At 39.2% G+C, this 18,316-nt stretch overlaps 1 protein-coding gene across 1 annotated transcript in view; it reads left to right on the top strand.

Annotated features, from left to right (window-relative positions):
* Nucleotides 1–10,077, top strand: part of FMO4 (flavin containing monooxygenase 4) — a 17,399-nt gene extending 7,322 nt beyond the window's left edge. The window contains exons 5-9 of the mRNA XM_004688120.2: nucleotides 2,373–2,515; nucleotides 3,812–4,011; nucleotides 5,054–5,406; nucleotides 7,876–7,945; nucleotides 9,657–10,077. Of these exons, the coding sequence (XP_004688177.1) occupies nucleotides 2,373–2,515; nucleotides 3,812–4,011; nucleotides 5,054–5,406; nucleotides 7,876–7,945; nucleotides 9,657–10,077 (1,187 nt within the window). The remainder of the gene's footprint in view (nucleotides 1–2,372; nucleotides 2,516–3,811; nucleotides 4,012–5,053; nucleotides 5,407–7,875; nucleotides 7,946–9,656) is intronic.
* Nucleotides 10,078–18,316: the final 8,239 nt, after the last annotated feature.

The raw sequence follows: 18,316 nt of genomic DNA on the forward strand, positions 1-18,316 counted from the left end.
GAGAAGCAAATATAAGGAAATGGGATAAAAACTGGGGTGCAAAGAGAACATGGGATTATAACGATGGCATACAGGTGAATTGGTGGTGGGAAGCCCATGGGGACTACAACTGAGATGGAAAAATGTACAAAATGAAGAATGGTGTAAAAAATAAATAAGGGAAAAATAAGAAAAGGGGGGCAGAAAAAGTCTTTCTTGGTTGGCACCAATCTGCCAGTCAAGTAGTTTCTCATATCTTGGTAGTATTTCAGGATAAATGCTTTATGGGGTGCTGTCATTGGTTCTACTTCAGAGAGATGTACCATTGCTGGAGGTCTCTCAGTGCAGCCCCTTGTTATAGGCCAAACACTTCAAACTCCTGAAACCCTAGTTTCTCCCACAGCCGTCTCCATAGAGTTTGTCTGCTGTGGTCTCGTGGCTTGTGTACATGGCTACCTTGTGCAAAGTCACCTGAGACTGATATCAAGCCAGTTCTCTCCTACGGGGCTTTCATCTGATCCACAGGAATGAGAACCTCAGACTGTCAATAGCAGACAGAAAAATTCACGGCCAGGACACGAGTGGTGTAGTTCCCCTCACAACCTTTCAGGTTGTCCTCCAGGGCCTCCAAAAGTCAAGATGTTACAATGGTCTCCTTGAAGACCCCAGAATCTGGCTCCATGTCAAGGGGTTCTGCACAGAAAGCACCACAGCCCTTTAACAATTTCTCATGGAAGTCTTCAATTTCCATCCCCTGGCGATGTCAACACTACTCCCTCGATAAGGAGCAGCAGTTAAGGTTCACAAATTGGGTCTGCTTACACAGTCTTTGTAAATTCTGCAGTTTGTTTAAGACTGACTTGGAATGTGGCAACTGCTGAATTTAGTTTTCTGCTCTGGGGGCCTTTTAAAAGGATGTCAAGAATCCTTTTAAAATATTGTGGTGATGATGCATGGATGAATTGGGGAGGAAATTCTATGAGGTCTACAGCCAAAAGGGTGCAGGGAAGTAAATAATGTTTTAAAATGAAATGTAAATGTGTAGTGTGTGTGTGTGTATATATGTATATATATATATATGTGTATATATATATATTTAAACTTAATTTTTTAAATATTGTTACATGTAGTAGGTATTCAATGATGTTACTGAGTCAATGAATGAGTCACTAACTGAATAGTAGGAGGATACATGATAGAAATAGCTTTGTCTTTATACATTAAAATTTCAAAAGCACTTGAAGTTTTGACTGAAGACTCTTAAGTCTTTCTGAATTTTTCTCTCTGATTCCTTGTCAGTGTTTTCTCCCATCAGTCAGCAGGTCTGTGTCTGGCTCCCTTTTGTTCCTTCTGCCACCTTTCAAAATTTCCATTGCTGTAGCCTCCACAGTAAACACCCTTACTGCCAACATTATCAGGATTCTCAGTTTATATTAATTCATCTTCAAATATATCTGCATTGGAGATGAATGCCAAAAATAAAACAAGAGGGGAAATAGTTAGTAGATTCTCTCACTGTGTAAATATCCTAACAGTGATACCTCTATGGATAAAATCTTAGGAGCTTAAGAGATCAGTCAGAAATAACAAATAACATCAGAATCCAGGAGAATAAATCACATAGCAAAATTAACTAAAGCAAAATGTAACAAGTCTAAATCTCAAGAATAATTACTGTATTACAAAAGAATTTGCCACTAAATTTCTTTTGTGAGATAATTTAATTGACTTAAAATGCAATGTGTATGGGCCTTCCTGGTGGCACAGCGGGGTTAAGAGCAGCACTATGAAGCTGGGCACAGCCACTGCAGCATGAGTTCAATCCCTGGCCAGGGAGCTGGCATGGCAGACTCCTACTGTCTCACCTGCCACTCCCCTCACAGTGTGTTTCAGCAAATCTGCCTGTTCTGCTTCCCACTCTGTCTCTGGTGAATCCTCTCACTGCTCTAGCACCTCTGGCCCATAGCCCAGTCTGTGTGCATAAATGAATAGATCTTTAAATAAAATTCACTGTGTAAATATATACACAAACAACACACATATGGAATATAACTATTGTGTAAAATAACAAGCTTCAAACAACCTACTTGTGAAGGATTTCGAGGAAGGGCAGGATATGTTTCTTACTGTTGTCTGTAGTAAGCTCAGTTTTCTTCAGTCATTGCTTTCAAAAGAAACGTTCCTATGGAATATAAGTGCTACTAAATGTTCAACAAAGCAAACTCTACCCAATCTGTATCTAGGCTCCCAGGATCCAGTTTGTATAGGAGCATATGCTGGCTCTACCTTCTGCAATTATCAAGACAAGCAACAGACTTCCCTGTTTCAGAGACTTTCTTTTTATCACAGAAGGAAGGAATCATAACTCCTTTTATGATCCCTTTTCCCTCCAGGAATCCATGAGTTTAAAGGCCAGATCCTGCACAGCCAAGATTACAAGACCCCAGAAGACTTCCAGGGCAAACGTGTTTTGGTGATCGGTCTTGGAAACACTGGTGGTGATGTTGCTGTGGAGCTCAGTCGAACAGCTTCGCAGGTACATCATTCCTGAATCCACGCCCACCCCACCCCCCACCTCACCCCCCAGCATCCCTTCTAGTAACTGTAGGGAGGTATTTAAGTTATAAAAATTACTGGCCAGTTGATAAATTAGGGGATGCCCGATGAGTAAAAAACCCTGAAGATCCTTAAAGCCACTGTTTATCCTCCCTAAACTGTTTTAAAATCCACACTTAACAGAACTAAACCATATCCAGGAAGGGTCTCAAAATATCAAGCAGTTTGCAGGCCACTGGCATTTTCAGAGGTGCTCCGTCAGGAACAAGACCAAATGTACAAAGTGAACCAACCAGGCCAATTACTTTCTTTTATACTGTCCTTTCGTAATTACATCAAAACTACCATGTAAAAATAAAAAGGAGATGTCTTCCGAACATCTCCACGCTTTCTACTAGATGTTTCATTTATACCTTGTTTTAAGATTAAAAACAACCCCTATTTTGCCAAAGAAATACACATCATGATTTTAGAGAGTCCTAGCGAAGAGCCACAAACTAGAAATCTATTCTACTTTATCATAAATTATAGGAAAATGATCATGTCTGGAGAGAATAGGGGTTTTTTTATGCACACAGAACTGGGGTACAGGCCAGAGGTGCAGAGCAGTGAGAGGCTTCACCAGAGTCAGAGTGGGGAGCAGAACAGGAATATCGACGAAATACACTGCTGAGGGCAGCCGCCGGCAGGTCAGGAGAGATCTGCCACACCAGGTGGGTCACCTTCAGGGCCGGAGATGGAACTCGCACTGAAGTGGCAGTAGCAAACTTGCAGTGCTGCATCCTAACCCACTGCATCACCAGGGAGGGCCGAGAAAAGGGTTTTTAAATCCAATTAATGTTGCATATCCAAACCTCACTTTAGATTCTTTTACTATTTACATGTTTAAAAATGCAGATCAAATTGGTGGTGGGAAGCCCATGGAGATTACAACTGAAATGAAAAAATGCACAAAATGAAGATTGGCATAAAAAAAGAAAAAAGAAAAAATTCTTCAGCTAAAAAAATGCAGATCAATAGCTCATAGCTACTGGTATTATTGGTATACTGGTATAATTCTGTATAACAAATGTAATAAAAATGCTTTAACAGCTATATAGGCCATATCAATGTGATTTGTGAAAACAGTAACAGCAGCAGGAACAGATAGTAGTTTGTAGACCTATGTCCTCTGTTCTTCTAAGTCCATAATGTGATAAGAACATTTGAAACATGCTGAAGAAAAATATTTTAAAATGATGATCATGTATTTATCCTTCTTGCCTTACATTTTTAGGTACTTCTCAGTACTAGAACTGGTACCTGGGTTCTTGGCCGCTTTTCAGATGGGGGCTACCCATTTAATATGATGTCTACAAGAAGATGCCATAATTTCATTTCACAAATTCTGCCTTCATGTGTACAAAAATGGAGACTAGAGAAGCAGTTGAATAAAAGATTTAACCATGAGAATTATGGATTAAGTATTACAAAGGGGTACTTAAAATTTTTATTTAATGAAAAAATGATGTAATCAATAATTCTTTTTCTATTTTATTCAGAACTCCAGTGTTCAATAATTGTAATGCTGCCTCTGCCTATATTATTCAGAGTTTATTTCCTTAAGACAATGTCCATAAGTTATCTCAGTGGTTCTTAAAAGTAGGGTATTCTCTGTCTGTTTACAAAAGTGGTAATTCATGAAACTGGGAGAAAATGGAAGATTTTTTTCATTGCCAGCTTCAAAATCCGGAATTTAGGTCATCTTTGAGAAATCTTAGAATGATTGTCACCTATAAATAGAGTATCAAGGAGCATGGATGGCTAACCACCAGGAAATTTTAATATATGTGTACTCCGACCCAATGATTAGAAGTATGAATTTCAAATAGAAATTCTTAGAACCATGTATTTTGATATACATTTGTATAGGTTGCATATCAGCTAACAAACATTTGAAATGCATGTTAAGGTCAGTTAACATGATCCTTACTATATCATAGGCCTAGCCAAATACACTCTTTTGGTAAAATATTTTTTCAGCTCATAAGGAAAATTAGTGGTACCAGATGGCTTGACATATATATTTTACAAAGGCACTATATCTACTGTGATTAGACTAATGTTCATAATGAAAAAAAAAAAGCTATCAATATGAAAAACTACAGATTTTTAAACTTTCGTTTAAAATTTTCATGCTAATTTTCTCTTTGTTTGAGGCCTGGATGAAGTGAGACCCAAAACTGATCTTCAGATGGATTGTCATATATCTATCCTAACTCTCTGATAAAAACATTGCTCCAGAAATGCCTTCAAAGAGCTAGAAAATGTCACACACTAAGCAGGAAAGACTAGGTTTAGTAATTGCCACGTATCCTTTCCTGAGAGCAGAAAAACAATAAGAAGATGATCTTGAATAAGACATTGGTTGATTCATTTGTTTGCCTTGACAGATAATTTTGTTGATTTGATCAAATGAATAATTTGCTGACATATCTCATATATATTACTACAGTGAATGTTTTTCTCTGTATCAAAGGAAAAAAATGAAGTTCATCGTAAATGATGAGCTGCCAGTCTGTATCCTCTGTGGGACTGTGGCCATGAAAACCAGTGTGAAGGAATTTACCAAAACTTCTGTCCTCTTTGAAGATGGGACAGTGGAAGAAAATATAGACACTGTAATCTTCTCCACAGGATACACAGTTTCTTTTCCTTTTCTTGAAGAGCCTCTCCAAAGCCTTTGCACAAAGAACATTTTCCTGTACAAGCAAGTCTTTCCCTCAAACCTAGAGAGGACCACGCTGGCTGTCATTGGCCTCATTAGCCTCACAGGCTCCATCTTAGCCGGCACGGAGCTCCAGGCCCGGTGGGCCACCAGAGTATTCAAAGGTACCTTGACTATATAAAGTCCTATGTAATCAAATGACTCTTAAAATTAGTATCCTGCAAGGTAGTTATCAAGCACATGTAACCTAAAATATCACCCCAAAAATGAACACTGAATTTTATATGTGTAAAATTGTGATGACTATGTTTCTATCACTCATGTGACTGAATAGAAAGAGACGCTTTTGACTCTGTAGATGGGCTTAATTTGGACAACAGGATATGATCCTATTTCTCAATTAACTGAAATGATTGGAAGCTCAGAATCCTTTTCTATTCTAGTCTAGTCTAGTTTATTTACTGTCTTTCCATTTATTGCTAAAAGTAGAATTCTATATTGCTTCCAAAGAAAGATGTTAGGATGAGGCACACTGTGATGAAGTTCAGTTCTGAGGAGATTGTAACCTTTAGGAAATGCCTATGAGAAATATTCTGGATGGTAAAACTATTTTACTGTTACTCTTCAGTTACCACTATGAGGATAACAGGGTCCAACCCGAGCTCTGAAACTCATTAGCTTTGTGAGGGCCTCTATGTCTTAGCCCTTTTCCTATCAAATAAGGATAATAAGATGTCTTTCACAAGGATTTTGCAAATTGAATAATGTCTGCAATGCAATTAGTATAGGGGCCTTCCTAATGGCTATCGTTGAAGTCTCAGCACCATCAAGCTAACACCAGCCACTAAAGCATGAATTTGATCCCTGGGCAGGGAGGTGACCCACATGACACAGCGGACCTCTGCTGTCTCACCCAGTGCACCCCTCAGCAGTAGATCTGCCTGTCCTGCTCTCCACTTTGTCTCTGGTGAATCTTCTCACCCCCACCCCACACCTCTGGCCTACACTCTAGTTCTTATACACATAAATAAATAAAATAAATCTTCTTAGAAAATCAATTAGTATAGTACGTGGCACATAATAAATGCTCACTAAGTGGTAACTCCTCCAACATTACTTTTTCATCTTTCTCTCAGTAGAGCAAGTTTAAGATTAGTAAGCATTTGAAAGAATGGCATTTTTATTTTTACACTATAAACATTCCAGTCAATAAGCTGTCCTTTCACATTAGTTTGTCCTTAATGAACAAAAGCAATCACCCACAATTTATAAATAACCTGTAACACAGTACTAAGTCATGTTAACTTCTGACACACTGCAAAAACATAACAGATATCATGGTGTGTTCAACTAAATTGGCAAATGCTATTTCAAAGGGGGTGGTGGAAGGTTGATGGGGAGTCGCATTTTATTCACATTATAGGGGAAAACTCCACAGCCTTTCATTAAAAATTGTCACAAATTTTTACTTCCTTAACCCAATTAAAGTGCTTTCATAGCACTATCCAATTATATTAAAACCACAGAAGACTCTTAAGTACTTGTTTATTTTATGAGCTCAAAAATACTCATCAGAATGACAAAGCTAACCAAATAAAACTTGATTAGATCACACTAGAAGTCTCCATGAGGGAATCAGGAACTACCAAATAGTGTTGCTGGCTTTTTATGGACTAAAAAGAACATTGTGGTTAGAATACCAGAGAGTTGTTTGGCATATCTTTTTTTATTTTTATGTCCTCATTTTCTTTTTAAGATTTATTTATTTATGCATACAGAATTGGGGTACAGGCCAGAGGTACAGGGGAGGTGAGAGGATTCACCAGAGACAAAGTGGGAACAGAACAGGCAGATGTATTAATTACACTGATGAGGGAGCAGTGGGCAAGACAGGAGAGGTCTGCCACGCCATGTGGGTCACCTCTGGGACTGGGTATCGAACTCATACTAAAGCAGCGGCAGATGGCTTGTAATGCTGTGTCCTAACCTTTTGTACCACCAGGGAGGGCTCTGTTTGGTGTCTTAAGTGGAGGGCATTTGGTCCCTGGCAGAGGTGGGACTGATCAGGAAAACAGAGTTCAGGCACTGAAAAGTTCTAGATGGGAGACTGGGAACAACCACATACTCACAACACCAACTCTAGAGGATGGAGCCTCAGCAGCACTAAGAGACCTCAGGTTCATCCAGGCTTGAAGGCTCTCAGGTCTAGGAAACAAGTAAAGACATGCTTGAAGCAGGATTATAAAATAAGGTTATTTTAACTGTTTATATTTCACCAATGAATAGCGTTCACTCACATGCACACATACACTACAATATAAAGGTACAGGAACAACAGAAAACATGCAGATACTATTATGTATGAATATGCATAATGTGATGGCAGATGAAATGAGGCAGGGACAGGCCAGCTAGGACAGGTGCTGAGGACAATTGTGTGAGGACGAGGTCTTGTCACACAGTTCTGGAAGTAGAGCGTCTTGGAAGAGGTCTTCTCTCCAGAAAGTTATCCTCTGCGCTCCAATGCCACTCTGAGCATTGGTGCTCATACAGCTAAAGGTAGGAGCAGGGAGAGGAGAAGTCAATGAGAAAACCTCCTGTGACTTTAATGCTGTTTCTGATTTTTCTCACAGGACTCTGTAAAATACCTCCACCGCAAAAATTGATGGCTGAGTTTACAAAAAAGAAGGAGCTCATAGAAAGGTATGAAATCTGATTTATTACAGGAAAAATCACCAATATATTCCATAATATAAAAACTCCTTACTATAAAAACCATGCAGAGAGAAGCAGAGTGGCAGACTGGAAATTACTGCTTTAGGAGTCCAAAGAATATTCTTTTAGCCCTGACTCCTCCAACTACCAGTTTTGTAGTGCCATGTGTGCAGGTGAGGGACTAGCTTGCCCCGGCAGAACACAGAGGCTGGTCCCCAGCAGGTGACACTGCTGCCTTTCACTGGCACCTGGCCCTCCATCTTGTCTTTACTCTCCTCTTGCCTTTCAGGCTGTGCTTTCTCTCCATTTACTGCTGTCTCATTTTTCCTCCCTCCTGAAAATTGGTGACCCGCCCAATCCTAATCCTCGGGTCTCTTCTCCCTGCTGTGACTTGCAATGACATAAAAACTCATGGCTCCCAGCTTTTGTCTCTATCCCAAATCTCTGCAAAATGCCGACTCCCAATCTATTTCTGTCTAGATGTTTCCTCTTAGGTCTGGAGTACATATATTGAATGTAATTTGTCTAAAAGCTATGAAAAGGGATGGCTAGACTAAGCCAGCTTTATCTTGTGCCCCAAACTCCATTTTACTGAGCATGTCACTTTTTTTAAAAAAAAAGTTAATTTTAAAACAATTTGGGCAATTTTTTTCATCACAGTTACAATCCCCGTAGGCGTCCCATCACCAAATCACCTAGGTGCCATCACCATAGTCCAGTGCATTACCCTCCCCCCACTGTTTTTGATCTCATTCCCCACTGTACCCCCATAAAATGTCTCTGGTAGATAGCTGTTCATTATTATTATTAGCATTTCACTTTTAAAAACTATTTACTGACTGGCAAGAATCAGTTTCTAGCTGGTCACAGCTACCTCCAACAACTTTTTTCTCTTTTCCTTTTTTCCAGAATAAGCCAAGCCCATTTTAACTAAAAGCCAATAAGCTATAAGAAATATAATATATGACCAATTCTAATTTTTGCAGTTCTACCTTCTTCCCCCATCTGTTTTTCCTTTAAAACCCTTTAAACAAAGGCTCTAGGAGACATAATTTAGGCCAACCCCTGAAACTATACTCCCCAATTAATAAATCTAAGACCCCCAAATAAATGCCATTATTTCATTTTAACCTCATCACTTCTCTGTCAACAAAACTCTGGACCTCCGGTGTTCCCAGCCCACCCTACACCTGAGCCACACTGAGATACCATCTCAGTCAGTAGCTACTCACTCTATTTGACCAAAATCCCAGATCCTTTTCTTCTCTTCTACTTTCACACCCAAAGCAGCCAATGCTGTCAACACCAACTATCAAATAATCTCAGCATCTAGACTTTCTTCGCCCCATCATCTCTCACCAGGGCCCTGCTGTCACTCCTTGAAAATGCAAAGTCAGCCCTCCCTGGTGGTGCAGCAGGTTAGGACACAGCACTACAAGCCAACCGCAGCTGCTTCAGTGCGAGTTTGATCCCCAGTCCTGGAGCTGACCCACATGTGCAGCAGACCTCGCCTGTCCCACCCACTGTTTCCCTCAGCGGTGTACTTCAATGATCTGCCTATTCTGCTCCCAACTCTGCCTCTGGTGAATCCTCTCACTGCCCCTGCCCCTCTCGCCTGTACCCAAGTTCTGTATGTATAAATAAATAAATCTTTAAAAAAAGGAAAGAAAATGCAAGTTCATCTTTCTTTTTTCCTCAGGGGTGTGATGGAAGATACCAGTCAAAATAAACTTGCCTACATCTCCTACATGGATGACATCGCTACATGCATTGGTGTGAAGCCCAATATCCCACTTCTGTTCCTCATGGATCCCAGACTAGCTTGGGAAGTTTTCTTTGGGCCATGCACTTCTTATCAGTACCGCCTAATGGGCCCAGGAAAATGGGATGGAGCAAGAAATGCTATCCTGACCCAGTGGGACAGGACACTGAAACCTTTAAAAACTCGAATTGTTTCTGATTCTTCCACACCTGCCTCCAAATCACATAATTTAAAAATTTGGGGGGCACCTATCTTGCTTGCCTCTCTTCTACTGATTTATAAGTCTTCACCTTTTTTGAAAATGGTACCAAATAAACTACAGGATCAAATTTCCCCTTACCTAGTAAAAATTTGGTGAAGATGAATTAGATTGTTAAGAGGATTGCTCCAAGTCATATTAATTCTATGTACAAATAGCTTGGGAATCCTTCTGCTCCTCTCATCATACCAATAGTTAAGGCCTAATCATAACTACCATTGTTCAAGTTCAGGTCCAGTCACTTCTTATCTGAATTGTGGCACCATCTTTTTCTCTAGTCTCAGTACCCTCCTTTCTCGCCGTCCTTTCAAAATCTGTATTGTACCCTGTTACTTAAACAATTATCCTAAAATAAAAATATTATCATTGTTTTTATCAAGATCCAAATCTGATGTGAAAATCTTAATATAGAGATTATTTCAAAAGGTTGAAGCAAAGTATAGCAAAATCATAGGAAAAATGAAGTACTTCTAAAGTAGTAAAAAGTAATAAACTTGGATGTATTTTTAATACCTCATTACACCTAATGAGGCAAGGAGAGAATACAATTATGAGAGAAGAGAAAGAGAGAGACACTGGAGAAGGCCACTTCTCAAGAGCTATGACCTTCAGCTTACAGAAAAAGGCAGTACATGGTGATGCTAAAAAACAGAATTGTGAGAATAAAACACCTAACCTTATTTTCTCTCCTCCCTCTATTTCCTGCCCCTCCTCCCTAGTCACCTAATCAAATGACAAGGTAACTAACTTGTCATTGTGCCCCCCACCCTCAACTATATATTCAAGTCCTAACTCCTGGCTCTTATGAATGTGACCTTATTTTTAAATAAGATCTTTGCAGAAATAAGTGAATATGAGTTCATATTATAGGTTGAGCCCTCGCTTCAAATATGGTTGGTGTCTGTTTAAAAAGAAGATAAGGCCCTCCCAGGTGGCACAGCAGGTTAAAGCACTGCACTGAGAAGCTGAAGCCACTTCCGCATGAGTTCGATCCCCGCGGGCCCCATAGTTGACCACATGGCGCGGCAGACCTCTCCTGACCCGCCTGCTGCTCCCCTCAGCAGTGTGCTTCATTGATCTGCCTGTTCTGCTCCCCACTCTGTCCCTGGTGAATCCTCTCACCCTCCACACCTCTGGCCTGTACCCCAGTTCTGTACGAATAAATAAATCTTTTAAAAAATCAAAAAAATAAATAAAAAGAAGATAAGAGACACAGACACAAACATGGTGGAGAAGACCATGTGAAAACAGAAGCAGATATTGAAATGATGTGTCTAAAGCTAAGGAGAAAGCTAGGGAAAAAGGACAAAACAGATTCTTCCTCAGAACTTCCAGAGAGAACCTGTCTCTACCGACACCTGGACTTCAGACTCCTCTAATCACCAGAACTGTAAATGAATTGCCACCCATTTTGTGACAAATGGTGGCAGCAACCGTAGGAAGTTAATATTTGGATGGGGTCCTTGGAGAGAAGCCTCCCAAGCACAAAATAGAGCAAAGATGAGTACAGAAAAGCAAATTGAAAAGATCCAATTGGACATGTTCCTTGGTCAAGAAAAGGAGACTCTACATCATCTGAGAACCAGGTGACCAGAATCCTATCCTGTTGCCTGCCCCCTTTGCCCCAACCTCAAACTCTGCCAGCCAGCAATAATATAGTATGAGCTTTGTCACAAGATTTCAGTTTGGATGGAGCTATTGTCTCTGCCAGGCACTCAAATCTATATTTGATGATTATCACTCAAGACAGAGCTCAATTCTCTCTCCTGTGAAGTCTGCCCTGAACACCCCGCCTGGGAAAGAACTGAGCACCCCTGCCTCATGGACCACTCTGTAACTGCTCTTGTCTAATTGTAGTATGACTTACTTTTTGTACTTGTCTCCCAATAAATAAGGAGTTCCTGAAGGGGCTATGTTGATAAATTATTTCTAAATAAATGTTTGATGATTAAATAATGGCTCATGGTTTAATATTCCTGATCTCACCTCTTCTACCCACATTCTTCTCTCCTGTTAATATGATACTTAACCTCAGATTTCCTCAGTCACACAAATGCACAAGGACACCAAAATCTAACTTTATGAGTAAAATATCCACGTGTCAATCAGTTGCTCTTAATAAGTAAGAGCAACTATCTAGTAACTGGGAACCAGTATATTCTAGAAGTAGACCTGAATTATAATCCCAGCTCTGCCACGGTGAGGCCGAGTTGCTTACCCTTTCTGCCTCAGCGTCCTCATCTGGAAAATGAAGAAGAAGGTAATAATAGTGCCTATCTTATAAGTGAATGTTAAATGAGACAATACAGGATTTTAGAGAATTAGCTATTAAGAGATGATGGTTCAAATTCCTAGCCAAGAAGAAAAGAACCTTTGCTGAGCTCACCTGAAGGTAGAAAGTAGCCTGACCAAAGAGCCGTTCACTGGATTGAATCTGATTTCCCCAGGCTAAAAATCTTTTTGCGCTTATTTTTAGTAAGCTCCAAAACAGTCTAATCACTAGAACAAAGGAACTGAGGTCTCTAGGACCCTTTGCTGGTCTAATGACAGTAACCTTGGGTACAAGCAACTAGCATTACCTGAAACTAATGTATAAACATGAAAAACACACATAAACAAGCACAAACACCACAGGGCTGAAATTATTCTTTCAGACCAATATTAATAGTAAAACATTGGCTTGTGACTAGAATATTATTTTTTTTAAAGATTTATTTATTTATTTGTACAGAACTGGGGTACAGGCCAGAGATAGGGAGGGTGAGAGGATTCACCAGAGGCAGAGTGGGGAGCAGAACAGGCAGATCGACGAAGTACACTGCTGAGGGGAGCAGTGGGCGGATCAAGAGAGGTCTGCCACGCCATGTGGATCTCCTCTGGGGCAGGCGGGGATCGAACTCATGAAGAAGTGGCTTAAGCTTCTTTGTGTTGTGCTTTAACCCACTGCGCCACCAGGGAGGGCCTAGAATATTATTTTTTATCCTGAAACAAAGATTTTGATCTCTAGAGCCTATTCTATACAATCATTTTATTCTATTATGTCATATATTGTTGATACAAATGTATATATCTTGAAGGAAAAAATGCAGAATGGTGTGTCTTCATTAAAAGTGGTTCTGCTATTCATATTAAACATTTCTAATTTCAAAGGTATCCAACAGATGTATTTGACCAGAAACAAAGGGAGTAAAATCCTAATATTCCCAGTGTGAAATAGCATAACAACCATGTTACATTTTTAAAAATAGTTGAAGAGTCTGGGGATATTTTCAGTTCTCTGAAAAGGCTGCACTCGGCCTCTGATCCCTGCATAGGTGCTGTCATCACCCTGGCCACCAACCTGACAGCCGAAGGGATCAATTTCTCCAGCACACTGTGTGGGAAGCTTTGTCTTAGCAGTCCTGTATGAAGAAGATGTGATGAGTGAAATGGGCAGAGGCTAGAGTGAAAGGAAATGAACAACAGAAAAATTCACTAGTGAATATTTTTGTATTATGATGATTTCACTTTCCTACACAGTCTCATAGCTTGAGAGATGAGATAACAAGTCCTATGATAAGGAAAAATTCTTTGTGATTATTTTTTATATCTATTCTAGATAATGCACTCTTTTTTTTCTTTAAAGATTTATTTATTTATGCTTACACAACTGGGGTACAGGCCGGAAGTGTGGTGGGTGAGAAGATTCACCAGTGACGGAGTGGGGAGCAGAACAGGCACATGTACTGAAATAACACTGCTGAGGGGACCAGTGGGCAGGTCAGGAGAGGTCTGCCGCACCATGTGGGTCAGCCCCCTGGGAGGGGATTGAACTCATGCTGCAGTGGCTTCAAAATTTCATAACGTGGTGCCTTAACCCATTGCACCACCAAAGAGAGCCCAAATTATGCACTCTTAAAGGTGGGAATAGAAAGAAGCCTAATGAAAGAGCAGTTCATTGGACTGTATTGGATTTCACCAGGCTAAACAGTCTTTTTAGGCTTTTTTTTTTTAATTTATTTATTTATGCACACAAGAACTGGGGTATAGGCCAGAGGTGTGGAGGATGAGAGGATTTACCAGTAACAGAGTGGGAAACAGAACAGGCAGCTGTACTGAAATACACTGCTGAGAGGAGCAGCAGGAGGGTCAGGAGGGTCACCTCCCTGCTGTAGTGGCTGCAGCTAGCTTCACAGTGCTGCAATTTATACCACCAGGGAGGGCACTAGGCTTATTTTTAGTAGGCTCCAAAAAGTCTAATGACTACAGAAAAGGAACTTAGGTCTTTGGGACCCTTTGTTGTTCTAATGACAGTACCTTGTGTACAAGCAATGCATTATCAATTCTCTTGAATCAACAGTGGAAAAGGGAAGATAGTGATCAAATGTTTATTAGAGATACCTTTTTTATATTCCAAAACTTCTTACCCCTGCAATATTGGCCATAGCAAAAATAGGGCTGAGTGAGCCTCCTGGTCTCTGCACCTCTCTGTGAAATGCATCGTTCTCCTTCTGGATCCCCTATATTCGCAGAAGAAACATTTCCTCCCCAATCCTAATGCTTCATTTCTGTGAAAGGACCTCAATTACTGTAGCCCTGGGCTTCTTCCTAACCATCTGGAACCAGGCAGTTGCAGTGATTTAGATGATAAATTTGAAGAGAATAAATTCTTCCCCACCAACTGCAGTCTAATATATATATACAGAGAGAGAGAGTGACACACACACACACACACACACACACATATACATGCCACTTTCTCAAATTCGTGTGTGTGTGTGTGTGGAATTGAATTAACCAAGCAAATAGGTAATTGAAGATCGTCAAATGGGTGGACAGATGAACAGAAGAACTGATTTTTTTGTTCCTCTAAATTTCATGTAGCTACTTTCTTCAAATAAATTCTCAGGCCTCCAGAACATTTTTGCATAAAGTTGCTCAAGTCAATCCTCTATGGAAGTAAAGCACTTTCTGATTGCCAGAGTACCACAGAACGTAGCAAACTTCCTAAATGGCAGTTCTCTAACTATGTGACACCCAAGGACTAAAGGCCACTTAATTTATTCAAGACTTAATTTATTCATCTATAAATTGAATGTTTCGGGGTCAGTCCCTACCACTAAGTCCCTACCGCTGCCTCCCTAGTGCAGCTCAAAAATCAACATGTAATGAAGACAAGTTATGGTTTCTTTCACTGGGCAGATGCTTTTGAGTTTGATATAGCCCCAATTTTTATATTCCTTTTTGTTTTCCTTGCTGTTGCAGACAAATCCACAAAGATATCTCTGAATTCTAAATCCTGAAGTAGTTTTCCTGGTTTCATCTGTTTATTTTGTGATTTCAGGTATTACATGCAATTCCTATACTTGCATGTTGACTGTTGTGTGTGATGTGAGATCGTGGTCTGGTTTCATTCGTCTGCATCTTACTGTCCAGTTTTCCCCACACCAGTTATTGAAGAGACATTCCTTGCTCTTCTGTGTATTCATAACTCTTTGTTATGGATTAACTGCCCATACATTTTTGGTTTATTTCTGGGCTCTCAATTCTAGTCCATTGCTTTGTATGTCTGTTTTTGATCCATTACCATTCTGTCATAATTATAATGACTTTATAGTATAGTTTGAAGTATGTTGCTGCTATTCTTCCTTGTTTTTGTCAGGATACTTTTGGTTATTTGAGTTCTTTAATGGTGAATTATGTTTGTTCCAACTCTTTGAAGAATGTCATTGAGATTTTTATTGGAATTGCATTGAATCTGGATATTGCTTTGGGTAGGATGGTCATTCTAACAATGTTGGTTCTTCCATGAGCAGAGAATATCTTTCTCATTTTTTTCTTCTACTTCTTTTAACAATGTCTTATAGCTTTCTTTATATAGATTTTTACTTCTTATGTTGGGTTTATATCTAGGTATTTTATTTTTGGTGTGATTGTAAATTATATTCTTAATTTATTCCTCTTCTAACTCACTGTTTATATATAGGAAAAAAAACCTGATTTTTGTGTATTGATTTCATACTGCCAATTTGCTGAACTGACTTACTGTTTTAATTAGTTCTTCCAATGAGTCTTGAGGGTTCTCTCTATACATATTATTTTGTTATCTGCAAATAATGATAATTTTAGTGCTTCTTTCCCAATTTGTATTCCTTTTATGTCTTTCCTTGCCTAATTTCTCTAGCTAGGACTTCCAATACTATGTGAATAGTAGTGTTGAGAGTGGACATTCTTGCCTTCTACCAGATTTTAGTGGAAAAGCTTTCAGTTTTTCAGCATTAAGAATGATGTTAGCTGTGGGTTTGTTATATATAGATTTTATTATGTTCCACTTTAACTTCAGCAAAACAAAGTTTTAATGTTAAAAAAAAGTCACCAATTTATGAACGAAACATGGTATTCACATTAATTTTTTAGATAAATCAAGAGACTACAAAGAAACTAAGCCATTTGTGACTTTGCTTCCATATTCTCCTTTTCTCCAAGCCCTCACAGAAGCACTTTGCTTGGTGCTCTGAGCTGCCCAGACTTTAGTATTATTACCTAGTTCTCTATAGGAAAGTTTGAGAAGTTCTATCTAAAACACTGAAACTCTAACGAACAGCTCCCCCTGCTGATTAGCTTCGAAAGAAGTTTTCAAAAGGCTTCCTGCTCCAGGGAGAATTGACAGACAAACCATTTAGCAAATCCTCATACATCACTGAAAGGTCCAGATTACACATTTTGCTAAGCTCCAACAGACTCCCCTCAATGTAAACTATATTATCATCTGCTATTAAGGAAATTTTCCCTTATATCTTTATGAAGAATCATTTACAATATCTTTGTGTCATTAAATGACCTTTTCAGTAAGGACACAATTCTACTGCTTTTTAGTGAAGGACACAATTCTAGAGGAAGAGATTCGACTAGGTCAGTGGTTTATAATTCCCTTGTTATCTGCCACAGAGGACCAGAGATACTTGATTAGGAAGAAAAACTAAAGGATAGTTCCTCCTGCTTTAACATGACTGACCCAGTATTTGATCTCTTTTTACATATTGGGATTCCCAGTTACATATTTTTGGGGAAAATGATACCCTGCTAAAGTTTTGGAGACCTCTCATTCCTACTAACTATTCTGAATGTTAAAATTATATTTAGTCAGCTGGCTCACTCAGTCTCATCCCTGGTTCTGCATGTGAAGGGAAATGCCAGTAGGCAGCAGGATATTCAAGTCTGGAATTTCTGAGAGACAGTAATTTCTCATAAAATGAACACTGGGTGATGCAGAACACTGGGTTTTTGCAATAAATTCTGCAGGAGTATCTCTAGAATGTTCTGTTTATTAACTGATGGCACAAGTCACTAAAGGCAATTCTAGGAGGGACCAAAATAGCCCAGAACAAATAAGCAGGTACCAGATGTTCTAGAAGAACTACATATCCCTTAGAAATCTTCCCTGGCTATTACTCTTCTCAAATGAGCTTCTGGCAAGAAGTTAGTCTCCTACAGCTATGTGGTCACTTAAGGAATATCTGCACTTTGACAATCAATTCTGCCAATGTATATAGAAACATTTGAGAACCCAACATCTATAACATTGAGCTTGCTGCAGTAACATTACCTTGAGAAATTCCCAGAACTCATGTTACCAGTTGCCCAATAGTAAGAAGAAAAGAGAAAAACTCAGTAAAATGTTTTCTTTGTTCATTTTAGCATTTTCATTTCACTTTATAATGAATCCTTTAAAACTGTAATTGTATAATCCTGGACAATTAAATGAATTGGACTTTACATTGGAGAATACCTCCTGAACATATACAAAACCCCTGCCCTCACAGCTTACATTCAAGAGAAAAGATAGGTAGTAAGTAAACAATCAAAAATAATTTTATAATTACAGATTGTAAAACTGTTTTTGAAATAACAGTCCTGGAAAAGAAGACAGTGTGATCTAATTTAAATTGTGAAGGGATGTTTCAAGAAAATTTTGTCTGAGGAAGCAGCATTTAAACTGAGACATGATGGATTAGTAACAGCTCTCCAGCTAGTGTGAATGATTAACGGTATTTCAGGCAGAAACACAGTAGGTAGGAAGTCCCTGAAGAAAAAAAATATACTAAACAGTGTTGTTGGGAGTAGATTCTGCCAGCTGAAAATCAGTGAGTAAAAAGAAGCACCCAAGGATTCTACAGAATCAAAGTCAAATAAATCAAGACCTTCTAAGTCATGTAAACATGTCTGCTTTTACACAAAATATGTGTTATGAACCAGAAGTCCTACAAGAGGAATTTTAAGTCCTACTGGCATATAATAACCTATCATGTAATTTAGCTGTGGGAAGCCTACAGTTAGATCAGTTTTAGTGAAATTATGC

This window comes from Condylura cristata, unplaced genomic scaffold (genome assembly GCF_000260355.1).
Source record: "Condylura cristata isolate star-nosed mole 26May11 unplaced genomic scaffold, ConCri1.0 scaffold00024, whole genome shotgun sequence".
Classification (NCBI taxonomy): Eukaryota; Metazoa; Chordata; class Mammalia; order Eulipotyphla; family Talpidae; genus Condylura; species Condylura cristata.